At 38.4% G+C, this 20,000-nt stretch overlaps 1 protein-coding gene across 3 annotated transcripts in view; it reads right to left on the bottom strand.

The window, feature by feature from the left end:
• pdgfd (platelet derived growth factor d) overlaps window positions 1–20,000 on the bottom strand; it is a 59,216-nt gene that overhangs the window by 20,732 nt on the left and 18,484 nt on the right. The window contains exons 2-4 of one of the 3 annotated variants that reach the window (XM_079824347.1): window positions 17,061–17,247; window positions 14,254–14,431; window positions 1–40 (exon numbers count right to left, since the gene is read on the bottom strand). The exon at window positions 1–40 is cut by the window's left edge and continues 14 nt beyond it. In XM_079824347.1, coding sequence (XP_079680473.1) covers window positions 1–40; window positions 14,254–14,431; window positions 17,061–17,247 — 405 coding nt within the window. Of the gene's footprint in view, window positions 41–14,253; window positions 14,432–17,060; window positions 17,272–20,000 lie in introns of all 3 variants that reach the window. The other 2 variants (XM_079824345.1, XM_079824346.1) reach the window with 2 other exon arrangements.

The raw sequence follows: 20,000 nt of genomic DNA, 5'->3' as shown, positions 1-20,000 counted from the left end.
CGGCTTCCCAGTTGGTCAGAGATGCAAGAGGCGAGCTGCCCTGAAAAACACACGGAGAGATTTCAAACTTTTGACATTCATTTTTCACAGAAATGTTCATATTGGTTCAGCATCAGCGCCGCGGGGAACTCTGGGAAAGTCATCATCTGCTCTGATAAATCCCGTCTTGAGACACTCTTGACATGCAGCAGCACAAACACAATCAGCAGACGCTCAGATTCAATCCATCACCCATGATGCCCTCGGCGGAGGGGGCGGAGCTACAGCGCTGACAACACAGAGCGACTGTACTCAATATATACACTTCAGGCAGATCCATAGACCACAATGCACCATGACTGTGACGTCACAGCAGGTTGTGCTTAACAGGGCCCACACCCCATCTAAAGTCTCCAAAAGTTGCCCCGTGCATCATCACCTTAAAGGGTTAGTTCACCCAAAAATGAAAATTCTGTCATTAATGACTTCCCCTCATGTCGTTGGACACCCGTCAGACCTCCGTTCATCTTCAGACACAAATGAAGATATTTTAGTGTAAATCTGATGGCTCTGAAAGGCCTCCATTGGCTCAATGGCACTTTACACTCTCAAGACCCTTAAAAGGCACTAAAGACGTCGTTACAAAGTCCATCTCACTACAGTGGTTCTACAATAACTTTATGAAGCGGCGAGAATAGTTTTTGTGCGCAAAAAACCCTAAATAACGACTTATATAGTGATGACGATTTCAAAACACGGCCTCATGAAGCTTCGAAGCGTTATGAATCAGTGAGTCGATTCATGATTCGGATCGCGTGTCAAACTGCTGAAATTTGGCGATTCAAACTGCTGAATGGACTCACTGATTCATAACGCTTCGAAGCTTCATGAGGCCGTGTTTTGAAATCGTCATCACTATATAAGTCGTTATTTAGGGTTTTTTTGCGCACAAAAACTATTCTCGCCGATTCATAAAGTTATTGTAGAACCACTGTAGTGAGATGGACTTTGTAACGACGTCTTTAGTGTCTTTTAAGGGTCTTGAGAGTGTAAAGTGCCATTGAGCCAATGGAGGCCTTTCAGAGCCATCAGATTTACACTAAAATATCTTCATTTGTGTCTGAAGATGAACGGAGGTCTGACGGGTGTCCAACGACATGAGGGTGAGGAATTAATGACAGAATTTTCATTTTTGGGTGAACTAACCCTTTAACAGGGCCCACAACCCATCTAAAGTATCCAAAAGTTGCCCCGTGCATCATTACCTTAAACTGAGTTTATTGTATTGTTATAATTTTCGTTTGTGTAACTTTTATATTGTTTTCCCAACAGCCCAAGCATACATTCAGGCCTATTGAGCGTTTCATATTGAACAAATTCATGAAAAATGAAAGAATCAAATGAATGATTCAATGACTTACTTGCTGCCACCTACCGGCAGTTTCAGTTTCTTATTTAGAGCATCTCTTCATCATTTATTTTGGGGATAGTTTGTCCAAAAATATAAATTCTGTTTATTTACATTTATTCACTCGTGTCGTTTCAAACCTGTATGACTCTTGCTTTTTGCAGGAACATAAAAGATGATATTTTGAAGAATTTTGGCACCAAAAGTTTTGGTGTGTAAATAGGGTAAACGTACCGATTAAGGCTTTTTTTGGCTTTTTTGTTCCAACATCGCATCATATTATGTCATGAGAGGGAGACGTTCGCTGGGCTCTGCGTTGGCTCAGTGCAGAATAGGTTGGTATTCAGTACGAGTCTGTGTATTTTCGGTAGATTTTCTATTCCAATTCATCATTGTCATGGTAAATTATGTCCAGCCTGTCCGGACATCGAGTCCACAGGTTTCCTATAAAAAAAAAGTTGAGGAAACCTGGAAACACGTGCATGCTGGAAATAAAACCTACGCCTATTTTTCACGCGACACACAAGCGTGTTGGAAGCGTTTCCAGGCAAAATAGATTAGGAAAAGCTGTTTATACGTCATTTTGACACGAATAGGTCGAATATATTAATAAATAATTAGGGCTTTCAAGATTAATCGCGATTAATCGCATCCAAAATAAAAGTTTGTGTTTACATAATATATGTGTGTGTACTCTGTTAATTATTATTTATATATAAATACACACACAAGCATGTATATATTTAAGAAAAAATTATTTTTATATGTAAAACATTTATATTTATATATATTATAGATTATATAAATGTATTACAGTATATACATGCAAATATTTCTTAAATATATACATGCTTGTGTGTGTATTTATATATAAATAATAATTAACACACACACATATATTATGTAAACACAACTTTTATTTTGGATGCGATTAATCGCGATTAATCTTTTGACAGCCCTATAAATTACATTTTGATGTTTGAAAGTCTTTAGGTTAACATAAATGCAGATATAATTGTAATTAAAAATCATAATTATCTCTATTGCCTGATACATGATAATAATCTGTACAGTATTGTAATCTGAGCACAGTGTTCATATCGTTTAGTGTTATCTATAAGCTAACACTGGTCTCTCACCTAGTTTTCCTATCGTTGAAATTCACCGCACTCCCTCTCGTTACATCACTTCCGGATTTGGTATTTTTAGATGCGGAAGTAAAATTCTCTCCCAAAAACGACTCCAAAAGCCGTATTTTAAAGTATATTTGAAAGAAAATCTAGTTCCTACATTAGTTTTCTATACATTGACTCACTGGGGTCTCTAACCTGTAATATGCCCTTTAAGCTCACCTTACAATAATATGATTTCTTTAATAATTACAGCAGTGTAAAAATCACAGAATATCAATAAACTGTATGGTTATAATATAATGAATTTAAAAGTACAAGCCAGTAAAGTCATATATTAGTATACAGCTAGTAAGCTAACAATGTTCTGTAGCATCTGCGCCATGTTGCTAAAACTATCTTTTGGATCGAACTGTAATTATTTCCCACATTCAGGTTACAGGTTATAATATGCAAAAGTATAAACATTAATCTCTTAATTTTGCAGTAAGAAGTTATACTTATCCAAAATAAAGGCTTAAACATCTAAAAAAAAAATGCACATTTAAGGGGCTCTTATTTTGGTGACAGTTTTCAGACAGCTTTCAAAATGGCCGCCAGACCGTGTGAACACATGAATACCCATATCTCAGTGTCTGATTAGCCTGAGATTACAGGAGGTATACAGTAACAAACACATCAAATGGTTAAGACATCAAGTAGGATGATAAAAAAAATATATATTTTTTAATAATCTGAGCTCAAAGATAGTAGTCTGCTTAATGGTTACTTGAGCTTATTAGGTACGTTTACCCTATATCCAAAATACCAATTCAGATGCAGCTTCTGAAATTCTGTTGAATCAAATAAAATATGCATTTCTAAAACTACTTTTTGTAATGTCTGTTTGATGCTTTTCTCATTTAACACAATAATGACTTTAAATTATATTTTGGGGGGTCTTTTCTCAGGCAAGTTTGAGGTGCGATTCATTTGCGAATAATAAGATTTATTAATTGGCAGGTGATGCAATTAATTTCGATTAAACATTTTAAAATCGCTTGACAGCCAGTGGTTGACACTGAAACTAAAGTTATTTTAACTTTTAAAGCCATTTTTCGTTCTTTTTTTACTTTTGAAAGAATGGCATGACTTTTGTGGCACTTGCTATGTGAACACACACACACACACACACACAACACACGCACACTCTCTCTCTCTCTCTCTCTCACACACACACACACACACACACACACACACGATTAGACAAATTTAAATGGTCCTTAAAAAAAGTTATACTTGTCAAAAGTTAAACTTGGTCAAAAATGACTGCCATAGAAATAACTGGGGAAGAAAAAGAGATACAGTACACGGTGAAGAAAAAACAACACAGAACAATTTAAAATTTAAAAAATATAATGAATACGCAAAATGGATGAATGGAAACAAATGGATCATAATTATTGCATAAATATTAAAATGACCTCAAAAAACAAAATTATCGATCAAAAAATATTATTGAACAAAAATATTTTACATCGATTTTACTGAAAAAAGTTAAAGATATAAAAATGAAATAAAAACTAAGGAAATTAAGCAATTTGCATGGAAGCTTGTTCACATAAATTAAAAAGTTAATTGCGACTTTTTATCTCGTAACTCTTCTTTTCTCAGAATTGCTTGATATAAAGTCTTTTTTTTTCTTTCAGAATTTGACTTTACAAGTTTCATCATTCTGAGAAAAGAAGTCAGTTGCGATATTTAAACTTGCAATTGCGAGAAAAGTCAGAATTGTGAGATAAAAAGTCACTTATCTTTTAAATTGTTTTATTCCATGGCGGAATCAAGCTTCCATAAATTAGAGAAAAGTATTAAAATTAAAATAAACGTTCAAAAGTATAATAACCTTGGTCTGAAGACTGACGCTCTCCATTTTACTTTTTGACCTTTACTTTAAAACCTCCATATGCTGTGAACAGACACACACACACTCTCTCGCACACACACACACTTCCCTGCGCTGCCACTCTTGTTACATAAATCTGCTCTTGTGGCAATGCAAACAATAGAAGGAGGTCAGAGGTCGTGGGCGGTCTGTTATGATGATGTTTCCCATCAGAGTTAACGTCTGTACAGGCATCTGATGTCTCACACACACACACACACACACAGCGAGACCTTCTGCTCGTGTTCAGCAGAGATGTCCGGAGCAGAGCGGGAATGTGGAAATGTCAGGAATACCGCAGATTCAGGGAATAACACATGACGGATCCAGGTCGAACAAACCGCCACCCCTGAACCTGAAGTCCAGCAGCTGCAGGGTTCAGCCGCGCTTACAGACGCCACACTTTCGTCTTACTGTGCAGGATTCATCGGTGCATGTTTTCATTATCTTTCATCAAAATATAATAACTTCCACTGACAACCATGACCATGTGGGAGTGGAAAAACAACATTCTCATAGCAAAAGGCCATTATCCAGACTGAATGCTCAGCATAGAGCGTCACATGAATTAATTATATTTTCAAATATATTAGAAAATAGAAAACGGTTATTTTAATTATTACTGTTTTTAGTGTATGAAATAATGCAGCCTTGGTGAGCAGAAGAGACTGCAATAAACAACAAAATCTTTTGAACTCTAGTATAAATCCTCATATTCTAATGCTGCGTTCACGCCGAACACAAATAGAGCGTCTGAAGCGAGTGATTTACATGTTAAGTCGATGTAAAGACGTGCGTCTGGAGGTCCTGCGACGTGATTTCATTTGCGTCCAGTTCGCATGAATTGATGAAGTGATTTTATTTGGTGCTTTTTGTGCATTCACGTGTTTGAAGTGAATTCACGTTGAAAACCCTGAACTCTGGCGTCTGTTTGCACTGCGTTAACCAATCAGGAGCCTGCTTGCTGCGGTCACATGGTGACGTGATAAACGGGGGCCGGCCGCCAAGAGTCACTCATTCAAAACAACAGGGGCTGTGTTTATGAATTGAGAAATCAACTTTCCCTTGAGCCTTTGGTATATAAAAGTTCATCGTAATATAAGAATATCCTGTAAGTTTCAGAGCTGAAAACGTCCTTGTTAAGGTCCCTTCACACTGGACGCGATTTTGACGCGCGAATAATTCGCGCGATGGTTTTATTTTTTGATCAGCTGTTTGTGTAATGAGAGCTTTCACACCGAACGCGAATGTGCTGCGGCGAAAAAACGATGTTTATTTTTTCCGTTTCGATGTCGATTTTTTTTAACGCTCGCAGCGACAGAAAAGGCTTAAACCAATCACATACAAGGAAACAAAGGTCACGAAATGTCCAGTTGATGTCACTAGCCATTCAATCAACATTAACCTTTGCCAGGTATGGCATTTCTCACGAGATTACAGCTGTAGTTGTGTTTACAGCTGTGCAGATGCAGATGTGTTTGCCCACTGTAGGCTACAGATTTTTTTTTTTTATTTATCTAATTGCGTCCGCGACTATAGAAAGTGAATGTGTTTCCGTTAGTACGACTGTGGCACTTAAATGTTTAAATTGTGACTCAACTGGAAACAAAGCAGCTCCGGATCGAGCCGTTCCTTTAGAGAGAGTGTGTGTGTGTGTGTGTGTGTGTGTGTGTGTGTGTGTGTGTGTGTGTGTGTGTGTGTGTGTGTGTGTGTGTGTGTGTGTGTGTGTGTGTGTGTGTGTGTGTGTGTGTCGTCAGATGCGCTGCTACCGTCTCTGTCTGGAGGAGCTCCTCAAATTGTCCCACGGACATTTGAAAGTAAGTGCGGAACCGGCCATGATAAAGTTTTAGCTCCTGTACAAGATTAGCATACTCCCCTTCAGAATCTGTTCTTTAAGACTGGCTGCACCCAAAACCTTCTTCTCTGTCTTTTAAAGAAAATTAAAAGCTCATCTCCACTGAATGATTACGTGTCCGTGTTTTCTCAGCGAATGTTTTGGAATGTTGGAGCTCTGAAACGTCGCAAACTCGCGTCGCGGCCGGTGTGAATGGTTTTGACGCGAACTATTCACACACGAAATATTCGCTTTTTCCGCTTCGCTTTTTCGTTACGCGTCCGGTGTGAAAGGGCCTTTAGTCAAAGAAAAGCTTTTATAAACACCAGGCCCACAAAACGAAAGATCTCACAATATGTCGACCACTGACGTATTGGGACGCAGAAGCACCGCCTCAAGCCCGCCCACCGACTCGTGGAGCAAAACGGGTCGCGCTACTGAGCAATAAACATGCCAGTTCCAGCTCACGTGTGTAAGACATTGCGTGTTTGTTCGCTTAATTTCACCACAGAATCGATTGTAAAGACACAGGTCGAGACTGGATCTGCAGACATATTGAGATTAAAACACAATGCTGTGCCTTCTATATTGGATCCGACAGGAATGGTGCAACACACACTTATGTGAATAAAACATGTTTTTTTTGTTTGTTAGTATTGCATTGTTACAGATCGTTTGTGCGCATGTACGGTTAGGCGGTAAAAATTCACTGATGATCGAGCGAAATGATACAGAAATAACATTCCAATCAATCGCGGGTGGATGAGAGATGAATCACTGTGTTTGTTTGATAAAGACATTTTGCGAGCCCTGGCTGTGGGCGATTCATTCCGGTTACCGCTTGCCACATGCTTTCACTAGCCGCGTTTCCATTACCTTTCAAATTGCGCAAATTTAAGTTGCGAATTGAAAATACGCCCGATGGAAACGAGTCAATTTTGCAAAAACTCCCATATATCGCAAAAAAGTTTGCGCTCGCATGAGGTGGTTTTATACAGTAAATATACAGCCACATTTTTAAATATACAGCCAAATAGTTGATTAAACATTGATCAAAATTAAAATACAATTTATACAAAACAAAATTAATTTTAAAGAAAGACTTTCTCGAAAACACAATTCAATGAAGTGCTCAAAATCCATGTCTCCAGTCATAGGCTATGCACATCTGATTATGAAGATTATAATATTTAGACATAGCTTAACTATATGAAACTAAATAGGCTACGTTTTCTTTAACCCTCTTTCCGACGAAGTCGTCGGCGCCTTTTGATGGATTTTTTCCTTATTCCAGCGGAAACTCACAAATCACAATACTCCGTCATTTTTAGCCATGCAGATAATAAGTGCAAGAGATAATTATAAACAGTAAACTGTCTACTTTTATTTGTGTACACTCACGATAACAGCAAAGGCCGTGGACTCGGAACGGATTAGTCTGCACTCCAAACGCTGTCTTCATTTCAAAAATATATTTTGTTTATTAAACGCAAAGTTTTTCATTTCAAAATCATTTCTAAATTCAGTTTATATTTCCAACAAACGAAATTCCATGCCAAAATAACGAAGTGGTAAAAAAACCTTTGAGTTACCACCATGCAAATTCAAACTTTTTGCTCGTCTCTGTATGTGGCAATGCGTCACAATAACCTGCCGTATGTAAAAGTCGCTCATTCTTTACAGATGATGGTATGTTTGGACAGAAGACGAGTTCTTTATTAAACTCATAAAAAAAACTATAGAATATAAAATGCCACAATTTATCATAACACCTCATATGTGCCGCTCAAGTATAAGGTGCTTTCCTTGCCATCAGAGCTTGAATAACACGCACGTCTCTTACTATTAATAATAATGGCGTGCGGTGGCTGGGATATACATAAACCTAACCACATACATAGCATGATTTTTGGAATTATTTATCACGAGAGGAAAAAAAATAGTTTTAGACTCGAACGCACATCTATTTCGCTTCATATGCTTGCTTTATACACGCGTCCAATTCGCTTTGGCGAGTGGATTAAAAATGTTCAAGCGTCCAACTAGGCACATTAGAAGCGAATTTGACGCTCAATTAGTGTTCGGTGTGAACGCAGCATAATGCTAATTATGTGACCCTTTTTTGGCAGTTCCTCAGGGTTCAGTGTTGGGCCCAATTTTATTCAGTATATATGTGACCATGGACCACAAAACCAGTCATAAGGGTCAATTTTTTACATTGAGGTGTATAAATAATCTGAACACTGATTTAATAAGCTTTCATTGATGTGTGGTTTGTTAGGATAGGACAATATTTGAAAATCTGGAATCTGAGGGTGCAGAAAAATCGAAATATTGAGAAAATCGCCTTTAAAGTTGTCCAAATGAAGTCCTTAGCAAGGCATATTACTACTACTAATAAAATGTTTATATATTTACGGTAGGGTATTTACAAAACATCTTCATGAAACATGATTTTAATACCCTAATGATTTTTGGCATAAAAGAAAAATTTATAATTTTGACCCATATATGTATATAAGTATATACCCGTGAGACGCATGACTGCTTTTGTTCTCCAGGGTCACATTTGTGCTTCCACTTGAGCAGATTATCAGGAAGCATGGCTTTGGGTATCACTGCTATGAGGATGATGCTCAAATTTACATCACCACCAGTCTTGATGTCCCCAGTACATTAACCATTTTGAGTAAGAGATGAGAATCTGGATGCAGAATAACTTCCTGAAACTGAACGGCTTAAGGTAGGTTGGCGGCTACTCATAAGGCCGATCATATTAACTTGGTTGTTGACTCTAATGTGATACTGGTGTGGAATCATGGTGTTATTTAAAAAAGACAAACAAAGAGTGATGAAAGCTAAAATATCCACTGTTGTTTTTAGAGGGGGGTCAAAATGACAATTTTCAATAGAGATTTGGAGCCAAATTAGAGGGGGTAAAAATGACTTTAGAAAGATGGCAGCATCATTATTTTAGTTTCACACAGAGATTGGTCGCTCTATTAGTGAAATCTGTTTACTTTAGCAATCTTTGTTGCATTATAATCCAACTGTGACCGTTCAAAAATGGGAAAAAAGCACTTCTTGTGGTTTTTGTCTCAAGTTTGCACGCCTGTAACTCAAGAAGTGTTAAAGATATCTTAATATCCTTTTAGATTCTGGTTCTTAACAAACTTTTCTTTTAATATCTCCATTTTAAAGACCCTCGATGGTTCAGTCCCAGGGATATGGAGATCTTAATGCGGCTCCATGAGTAAACTGGTAAAGTTCAGTGGTCAAAAACCAAACGTGGGTACATTTTGACCGGGAACATGTTGGGAAGTAGTTATAGCCTGTCTGAGCGAAGTCAGCAAGTTTTAGTTCAATGAGATACATTTTAGGGTGGGGTGGGCGGGGGTTGGTTCCTCTCCGGGTCAAAGTGACAATTTTCACCTGAGTTTTGGAGCCAAATTAGAAGGGGGTAAAAATGACTTTAGAAAGAAGGCAGCATTATTATTATTTTAGTTTCACACAGAGATTGGTCGCTCTTTTAGTGAAATCTGTTGACTTTAGCAATCTTTGTTGCATTATAATCCAACTGTGACAGTTCAAAAATGGGAAAAAAGCACTGTGCTTTTTTTCTCAAGATTGAATGCCTGTAACTCAAGAAGTATTAAAGATATCTTAATATCCTTTTAGATTCTGGTTCTAAACAAACTTTTCTTTCAATATCTCCAATTTAAAGGCCCTCGATGGTTCAGATCCAGAGATATGGAGATCTTAATTAGGCTTCATGAGTAAACTGGTAAAATTCAGTGGTCGAAAACCAAACGTGGGTACATTTTGACCCGGAACATGTTGGGACGTAGTTATAGCTTGTCTGAGCGAAGTCAGCAAGTTTTAGTCCAATGAGATTTTATTTGAAGGGGGGGTGGGCGGGGGTTTGTTCCTCTCCGGGTCAAAATTACAATTTTCATCTGAGACTTGGAGCCAAATTAGAGGGGGATAAAAATGACTTTAGAAAGATGGCAGCATCATTATTTTAGTTTCACACAGAGATTGGTCGCTCTATTAGTGAAATCTGTTGACTTTAGCAATCTTTGTTGCATAATATGCCAACGGTGACCGTTCAAAAATGGGAAAAAAGCACTTGTGTTTTTATCTCAAGTTTGCATGGCTGTAACTCAAGGAGTATTAAAGATATCTTAATATCCTTTTAGATTCTGGTTCTTAACAAACTTTTCTTTTAATATCTCCATTTTAAAGGCCCACGATGGTTCAGTCCCAGAGATATGGAGATCTTAATGCGGCTCCATGAGTAAACTGGTAAAGTTCAGTGGTCGAAAACCAAATGTGGGTCAATTTTGAACACCACAAGTGTAACAAGGTGGTGATGGAAACGTTGGGAAGTAGTTATAGCCAGAGCGAAGTCAGTAAATTTTAGTCCAATGAGATAACATTTATGGGAAAAAATCCTCTCTGGGTTGAAATGACCCGAACACAACATAAGGGTTAATTCATGTCAACAAGCCCTAAATACAATAGAAATAAACAGTCCCTCGTGCACCATTGGTTTACGACAAATAACATCAAAGAACAACAAGGAAAGCTCTCCAATTACATTTAAAGATCTTGAACAAAAGGGCACAATTATGATTTACAAACACCGGTTAATCCCAAAAGAAACACCCTGTATTTTACGAGCACTTTGAGAAACGAGCACATCATCTCTCCACATCTGTTTGTGCCGCTAACCGTCACGAAGGGCCTTAACGAGCGCCTGATTCTCCAGAGTTTTAACAAGAACAATGACAAAACACGCCGTTAGCTGTCATTTCTCCATGTGTGCGTGCCGTGTGATAAAGACAGAACTAAACTCTCAGATCCCACCGCATGACATCAGTGTTTTTACCGCAGTAAAACACTCGCACCTTCACACTAAGCGCTCACTTCAGTCTGGCGGTCTCTCACTTTCTTGTACTGTTGCTCACACCTCGTTTCTCTCCGTCGTGTCTCTTTGTTTACCCCGTCTCTCTCTTATTCCGCCTCAGGAGGAGAGATGTCTTAATTAAGCCACACTTTTCCAAGTTCATCTAAGGTAGAGGAGCATTTCAGGTGAGGCGAGACTTTAAGGCAAACGTCTACTTTAAAGTGATCTGACGGGAATAAACAAAGCGCGGCTTTCGGGTAATTATTAAGTGAAAAGCACGTTTTGATTGAAAACAATTTTTTCTGGTTGTAGTTACCCCGCTTTATTGTCCATTCATCTTGTTTATGTCCTGTGTCGGTGTCCGTTTTAATTCTGTTTCCCAGTTTGAGCTCAAATGGAAATGTACAAATTGGCAGTTTTATAGACGGAGAAAACATATTGCATATTTATGCTAACAGCTAGCACCATATTATTGCCGTTTTGCCGTGTTTGGAGGAAAAGCCATGAGGTAGTCGTAAAGCAGGATGGCTTTAGTCCCAATGAATGTTGTAAAATATTTCTCGCACCATCTGTTATCTTTCCACCATCCGCTTTGCAGACGGTGCACAACAGCAAACACAGCTCATATAAAACAGATAGTTCTAGAGCAAATATTAACTTTAGTTTAAATGACACCACTAGATCCACTAGGAAGACACTTAATGCGATCAAGTTGAGGAATTTCTGGTGTCCTTGTTACATGTACATAGAAATAACAGAAAATGATGCATAATTGCAAGTAACTAACCCTCAACCAAAGCCTAATCCTACCCTAAACCCTATAGTAAGCACATGTTGTTAATGTTAATATTACCCAGTACTTAAATACAGAATTACACTGTATTGACACCTTAAAATAAAAGCACTAAAATAGGTCATATACACAACCATTCAGAAGATTATTTAATGATTTTTGAAAGAAGGCTGCATTTATTTGATCAAAAGTAAAGAATACAATTTGTGAAATATTATTTCAATTCAAAATAGCCATTTTTCTATGTGAATATATGTTAAAATGTAATTTATTCCTGTGATCAAAGCTAAATTTTCAGCATTATTACTAGAGCCCGACCGATATGGGTTTTTGGGGACCGATGCTGATATTAGGGAGTAAAAAAAAGTCTGACACCGATATATCGGGCGATATTCTATATGTGTCTATTATAGTACAGTACCAGCCAAAAGTTTGGACACACTTTTCCATTGGTAGGGTTGGGCATCCTTTTGTTTTGAACGATTCTGATTCTTACTTTCAATTTCGGTTCTTTTCGATTCTCGATTCCGATTCTTTGAGGGGTGGAGTCAAAACATGTCACAGGCTCATTTCACAAAGGAAGTTTGTATTTTGATTCAATAATGAGTTTTAGTTTTGGGACTCTCTCAGCATTTTCCCCTGCTTTGCTGCAAATATGAAGGGAGTTTCACACCGCGTCTCCACCGGTTTAGCAATAGCATTAGCAGCAATTTGGACTTTCTACTAGCGTGGGCTGTTTGCGTAAAGCTACATTTATCTATGAGGGGGAAAAAAATTATTTCAGTAACGTTGTTGTTCACCACAATTAGCAATTTGGTCAAAGGCTTTGTTATTACACTACAATCACTTACTTGATTGTGACGAGGTAACGTTAAAGGAATAACGTTAGTTCACCCTGAAATGAAAATAAAGCCATCTTTTACTCACCCTGCTGTTGTTCAAATGCGCGCGTTCCTGTGTGTGCGCACTCCGAGCCGTCAGTAGCCTCACGCAATGTTGTCATGACAACCGGTACTCAATATTCACTTCAGGAGGTTTTATAATTAGTATTATTGTATTATTTCTTATCATATACATTATAGAAAAGACGAGAGTCGCGTTTGTTTCTATCGAGCCTGATTTCTCAAAAAGGTGCGTGTGTGTGCTTATCCTGGGTGGCATTACAACGGTGCGAGTTGAGCGCCAGGCTCTGAGTGCACACTATTAAAAAAATTATTAAATGTTAAATAAAACTAATATTTTTATGCATTTAATCTACCTTTATTGACCAATGTCTTGCTGCTGACCTTTGATGATTCAGTTAAACCATGAGCAAAAATTACTAGATTTTTATTGGTACAACTTTTTTCTCCTGTGTCCTATTCTTCCATTATCTAGAGTGGCAGCACAGCAGAGCTGCGCCCTCTACTGTTCATGCGTGAATTTGCATTTTTACCTCAGCCTGAGACTTATTATTTCAATTTTGGAATAAAGAGGACTTTACCTTTGCACAAAAAATGAAAAAAAAAAACAAAACAAAAAAACAAGCCCACCCCAGGTGAGAAAAAGTAAAAGTAAAGTAAAAAGTAAAACGTAAAAGTAACGCAAAAGTAATGTAATGCATTACTTTTCTTACAAAGTAACTCAATTAGTTACTTTTTAAGTGAGTAACGCAATATTGTAATGCATTACTTTTCAAAGTAACTTTCCCGAACACTGGTCAAGAGCATCTCCTGAACGAGTGCAGAATCTCCTGATCAAAACACAGACGAAGAAGAAGCAGAAACGAGCCATCTCGTATAAGATGATGCATATGTCAAATAACGCGATCATCAACATTAAACAGCATATAAATCAAAACTTATAATATAAATAAATATAAATTTTGATAACCAATCTGAATCCCATCTGTTTGCAAGTTAGTCTTTGTTGAAAACGCAATTTTCTCAGCTTTTTCCTCAAAATGTTGCTTTTTTACAAGAAACGTACCCACAAACAAGTGTTGATAAAGAATGCATGAAGCTGGAATGAAACAGACGCTCTGTTCTTTTGATATATTGCATAAACGCTGGCGGTCACTGGCAAATTTCATGTTACGTTCACTTAAGACATTACGGACTATGTTAATGATGATGATACTCTGGGCAAGACCGGCATTTTGACTTACTTTTGTGTGAATATTCGCACGCTGTGAGATGCGTGGACACGCTTGGGCGTAATTAATCGTGTGATAAAACAAAAGCTCATGATTTAAGGTGAAACTATGGTTCTCTGATGGAGACAGACGTCACACTCACCAGCAGTGTATAGAAGATTCTGAATCCTGGCTTTGCTACGAAGTAATCATCCGATTTGAAGGTGATTTTGATGAGGTTTGTTTTGGATGTGATCTGTGATGGACATCTTTGACCGCACCAGCGGCCCCAGATGATGGTGCTGGTCTCTGAAATATCCTCCACTTCCACATAATCATACCTGCAAAACACACACACGTCAGAATAACACATGCACAGGTAAGGGATACACTGATTTGAACAGGTCTGCAGATGGTTTCCAGTGCCGCTGTTGTTAAAGTTCCCCTATTAGGCTTTTTCGGATGTTACTTTTCATGTAGTGTGAAATATAGCCGAGGCCTAAAAAAGTTTGGTTCCTGTTGTCAACATGTCGAGAAGACGCCGTTTTCTGTGCTGGAATGAATCCGGAAAAATGGATTGTTACTGTTCATATCACTGTGCATCAAGAGCTGTGATTCAGATATGATAATGAGCGTTTGGTTTCTGACCAATCAGTATCCTGACCAATATTTTTTATTTATATCATATAAAGAATTAGACTTGTATATGTATATACGTAACCCATTAAGATTCTTTTGTTATTTTTCTCCTCTCTTTGACTTCTTGTCTCTTTCTCATCCTCTAAATCCTCCTCATCTCTCATCTCTGCTTTATTTTTAGTGCTGATGTCTCGAGGGTCTTTGTAAAGTATCAGATTCGCAGTAAAACCCTCTAACCTCAAGGACAAACTCGTAACCCGAGACTCACTCCACACACACCGTGGTCAGATACTCGCTCTGATTGGCTTTCTGCTCATTAAATATTCATATCATGTTTTAACTCTTTAGGCCATTATTTCTAGTCCAGAAACGCAGGATTAAAACCACAGGAATCTGAGAACTAAACCTGTTATTCTCTACCACATGTCACAACATGATTTAACCACGTAGGGCATGGAGCTCCTGGATCACCGATCCTATGAACTAATCAGATTTAAGCGCTAGGGCTTTAGATTTAGATTGAGCTTGATAAACTGTTAAATATTTACCATCTAAAATCTTGCCCTGGAGGGCCACTGTCCTGCAGAGTTTAGCTCCAACCCTGATCAAACTCACCTACCCGTGTTTTTCTAATGAACCTGAAGACATTGATTAGCATGTCCAGGTGTGTTTGATTAGGGTTAAAGCTAAACTCTGCAGGAAAGTAGATCTCGTGGGCCAGATTTGAGGATCCCTGATCTAGACCAACCCAAAGACTCAAAGTGACACTTTCTGAACACCCTTTAAAACTCTTAAATAGATCCAATTAATTATTCATGTACTCATCAGTTCGAAGCTCCGCCCTCACCTGCAGACTTCATTCTCCGCATCCACTTAAAACTCTTAGATCTAATTAATTATTCATGAACACATCAGTCTGAAGCTCCGCCCTCACCTGCAGACACCATCCTCAGCCTCCATTTAAAACTCTCAGATCGAATTAATTAATCATGAACACATCAGTCCGAAGCTCCGCTCTCACCTGCAGACTCCATTCTCCGCCTCTACTTCACTCTTAGATCTAATTATTCATGAACTCAATCCAAAATTCCGCCCTCACCTGCAGACGTCATTGGATCTAATTAATTATTCATGAACACAGTCCGAAGCTCCGCCCTCACCTGCAGACTCCATTCTCCACCTCCACTTAAAACTTAAAATCAATTAATTATTCATGAACTCAATCCAAAACTCCACCCTTACTTGCAGACGCCATTCTCCGCCTACAATTAAAACTCTTAGAACAAATTAATTATTCATGAACATAATACGAAGCTCCGCCCTTACCTGCAGACACCATTCTCCGCCTCCACTTAAAACTCGTGGATCTAATTATTCATGAACTCAATCCAAAACTCCACCCTTACTTGCAGACGCCATTCTCCGCCTACAATTAAAACTCTTAGAACAAATTAATTATTCATGAACTTAATCCAAAGCTCCGCCCTCACCTGCAGACACCATTCTCCACCTCCATTTAAAACTCTTAGATAAAATTAATTATTAACACATTAGTCTGACGCTCCGCTCTCACCTGCAGACACCATTCTCCACCTCCATTTAAAACTCTTAGATCTAATTTGTTATTCATGAACTCAATCCGAAACTCCACCCTTACCTGCAGACACCATTCTCCACCTCCACTTAAAACTTAGATCTAATTTGTTATTCATGAACTCAATCCGAAACTCCACCCTTACCTGCAGACACCATTCTCCGCATCCACTTAAAATTTAGATCTAATGAATTATTCATGAACACATCAGTCCGAAGCTCCGCCCTCACCTGAAGACACCATTCTCCGCATCCACTTAAAATTTAGATCTAATGAATTATTCATGAACTCAATCCGAAGCTCCGCCCTCACCTGAAGACACCATTCTCCGCATCCACTTAAAATTTAGATCTAATGAATTATTCATGAACACATCAGTCCGAAGCTCCGCCCTCACCTGAAGACACCATTCTCCGCATCCACTTAAAATTTAGATCTAATTAATTATTCATGAACACATCAGTCCGAAGCTCCGCCCTCACCTGAAGACACCATTCTCCGCATCCACTTAAAATTTAGATCTAATGAATTATTCATGAACACATCAGTCCGAAGCTCCGCCCTCACCTGAAGACACCATTCTCCGCTTCCACTTAAAATTTAGATCTAATGAATTATTCATGAACACATCAGTCCGAAGCTCCGCCCTCACCTGAAGACACCATTCTCCGCATCCACTTAAAATTTAGATCTAATTAATTATTCATGAACACATCAGTCGGAAGCTCCACTCTCACCTGCAGACTCCATTCTCCGCCTCTTCCAGTCCAAACTGAGTGTCGAATTCCAGCAGGATTCGTGTGTGGACAGGCGAGAGCAGTTTCCATGACAACAGCAGGTTGCGAGGGTATGAGCTGGGGAAGCGCGGGCTCTGGACATGACCTCCGCTCTTGACCATTATGACCTCTTCCTTCCGGTACAAGTCTGTGAGGTGATTGCTGTCTGTTACTGGTCACAACTTGGACAGGTTAGTGCGTTTACTCTCGGAGGCAAACAAACACACACACACACACACACAGATATATACACAAATACACAACACATACAAAAGGTAAGAATCTGTTTCATTTCAGTTCAGTTACAGGATCAATTCAGATCAGAAAAGGAATCTAATTCTCTTCAGGAAAATAGACTCATTCACTTCTAATTTTCCAAAGAACCAAAGTCACTTTTGATCCAAAGCAAACAAATTCGCTTCTGATTGGATTCACAAAAATAACTTATTTCACTGCTAATTCTCATCAGGAAGTAAAATTAAATTACTTTGGGCAGTGGTGTGAATTCACTTCTGATTCTCTTCAGAAAACCAACCCCATTTCCTTACTAAGAACTGAAATCACATTTGATTCTTCTCAAATCCAAAGCAAACCGAATAGAATGCGTCTTCACACAAAAACAAATTTATTCACTGCTGATTCGGTTCAGGAAGTGATGTGAATTTACTTTTGATGCTCATTGAATTCACTTCTGATTCTCTTGGGGAAAAGAAGATAATTCACTTCTGATTGCTTGTGGGAAAAGAACCGAATTCACTTCTGATTCTATTGGGGGAAAATAACAGAATTCACTTCTGATTCTCTTGGGGAAAAGAAGATAATTCACTTCTGATTGCTTGTGGGAAAAGAACCGAATTCACTTCTGATTCTATTGGGGGGAAATAACAGAATTCACTTCTGAATCTCTTGGGGAAATGAACAGAATTCACTTCTGATTCTGTTGGGGGGAAATAACAGAATTCACTTCTGAATCTCTTGGGGGGAAATAACAGAATTCACTTCTGAATCTCTTGGGGAAATGAACAGAATTCACTTCTGATTCTGTTGGGGGGAAATAACAGAATTCACTTCTGATTCTGTTGGGGGGAAATAACAGAATTCACTTCTGATTCTCTTGGGGGGAAATAACAGAATTCACTTCTGATTCTCTTGGGGAAATGAACAGAATTCACTTCTGATTCTCTTGGGGGGAAATAACAGAATTCACTTCTGATTCTCTTGGGGGGAAATAACAGAATTCACTTCTGATTCTATTGGGGGGAAATAACAGAATTCACTTCTGATTCTTTTGGGGAAATGAACAGAAATCACTTCTGATTCTCTTGGGGAAAATAACAGAATTTACTTTTGATTCTTTAGGGGGAAAAGAACAGAATTTACTTTTGATTCTTTAGGGGGAAAAGAACAGAATTTACTTTTGATTCTTTAGGGGGAAAAGAACAGAATTCACTTCTGATTCTCTTGGGGAAAATAACAGAATTTACTTTTGATTCTTCAGGGGGAAAAGAACAGAATTCACTTCTGGTTCTTTTGGGGAAATGAACAGAATTCACTTCTGAATCTCTTGGGGGGAAATAACAGAATTCACTTCTGATTCTCTTGGGGGGAAATAACAGAATTCACTTCTGATTCTTTTGGGGAAATGAACAGAAATCACTTCTGATTCTCTTGGGGAAAATAACAGAATTTACTTTTGATTCTTTAGGGGGAAAAGAACAGAATTTACTTTTGATTCTTTAGGGGGAAAAGAACAGAATTCACTTCTGATTCTCTTGGGGAAAATAACAGAATTTACTTTTGATTCTTCAGGGGGAAAAGAACAGAATTCACTTCTGGTTCTTTTGGGGAAATGAACAGAATTCACTTCTGATTCTATTGGGGAAAAATAACAGAATTCACTTCTGATTCTATTGGGGGGAAAGAACTTGCACTTGCACAACTCTTTTCAAAAACGTAAACTGAATTTACATCTGAAGGAAACAAACTGAAATCCCTTCTGATTCTCTTCAGGATAAAACAAAAAATTGTTAAGATTTTGATCCTAATATCTGAACTGAGGTGAACCACAGAATCTCTGACAGAACATACAAACATAAGCAACACCGGAGAAGTAAGACAGGAAAAGGGGGGATGACAGGTCTACAGAAACAGACAGGCGCGCCTTTAGCCCACAAAGGTAAAATATAAAAAAAAACAGAAGTTATGCAACCGGAAAAACAAAGATCATTCAATGTGACAGCTCATGAATCTTTAAATTAGACCAATGAGCACTTGATCGCTTTAAAGAATGCTGAAGAATTCATGATACACTAATCGAAAGTGATGACCTGATCCAATGTCAAAATGATGCAGCAGCGATGATGTTTTCATTTCCACACACTCCTTGACCATAGCATTCTCTCCCTCACACACACACACACACACACACACACACACACACACACACACACACACACACACACACACACACACACACACACACACACACACACACACACTGATTACTGATCCATGCATGCAGCAAACACTTGTGATTATGGCTATACTGCAGGAACAGGGCCACCATCCATCACCATGACAACCTGCTGACCAATGAGCTTTTAAATGAACTTAACACACACAGGAATAAGGCCGCTGTAGCTCTCTCTCTCACACACACACACACACACACTACTTGCTTATGTCACTTCTATAAGTGTGATACTGACAGACAGTCTAGCAGCTTTGAGCTTTAGCAGCCTCATTTACACACTCTCTCTCTCACACACACACCGTACTTCTTTAACACCAATTTGTTTCAACTTTCAGATACACACTGTAAACACACACACACACACTCATCACACAGTTGTAAAAGCTCCTAAAGTTTGCCGTGTTAAAGTTTGAGCTGTTGTCTGGGAT

Source organism: Gobio gobio (genome assembly GCF_949357685.1).
Source record: "Gobio gobio genome assembly, chromosome: 8".
NCBI classification, from domain to species: Eukaryota; Metazoa; Chordata; class Actinopteri; order Cypriniformes; family Gobionidae; genus Gobio; species Gobio gobio.
Note: the sequence above shows the minus strand (reverse complement) of the source record. Positions and strands in the feature narration are given on the sequence as shown.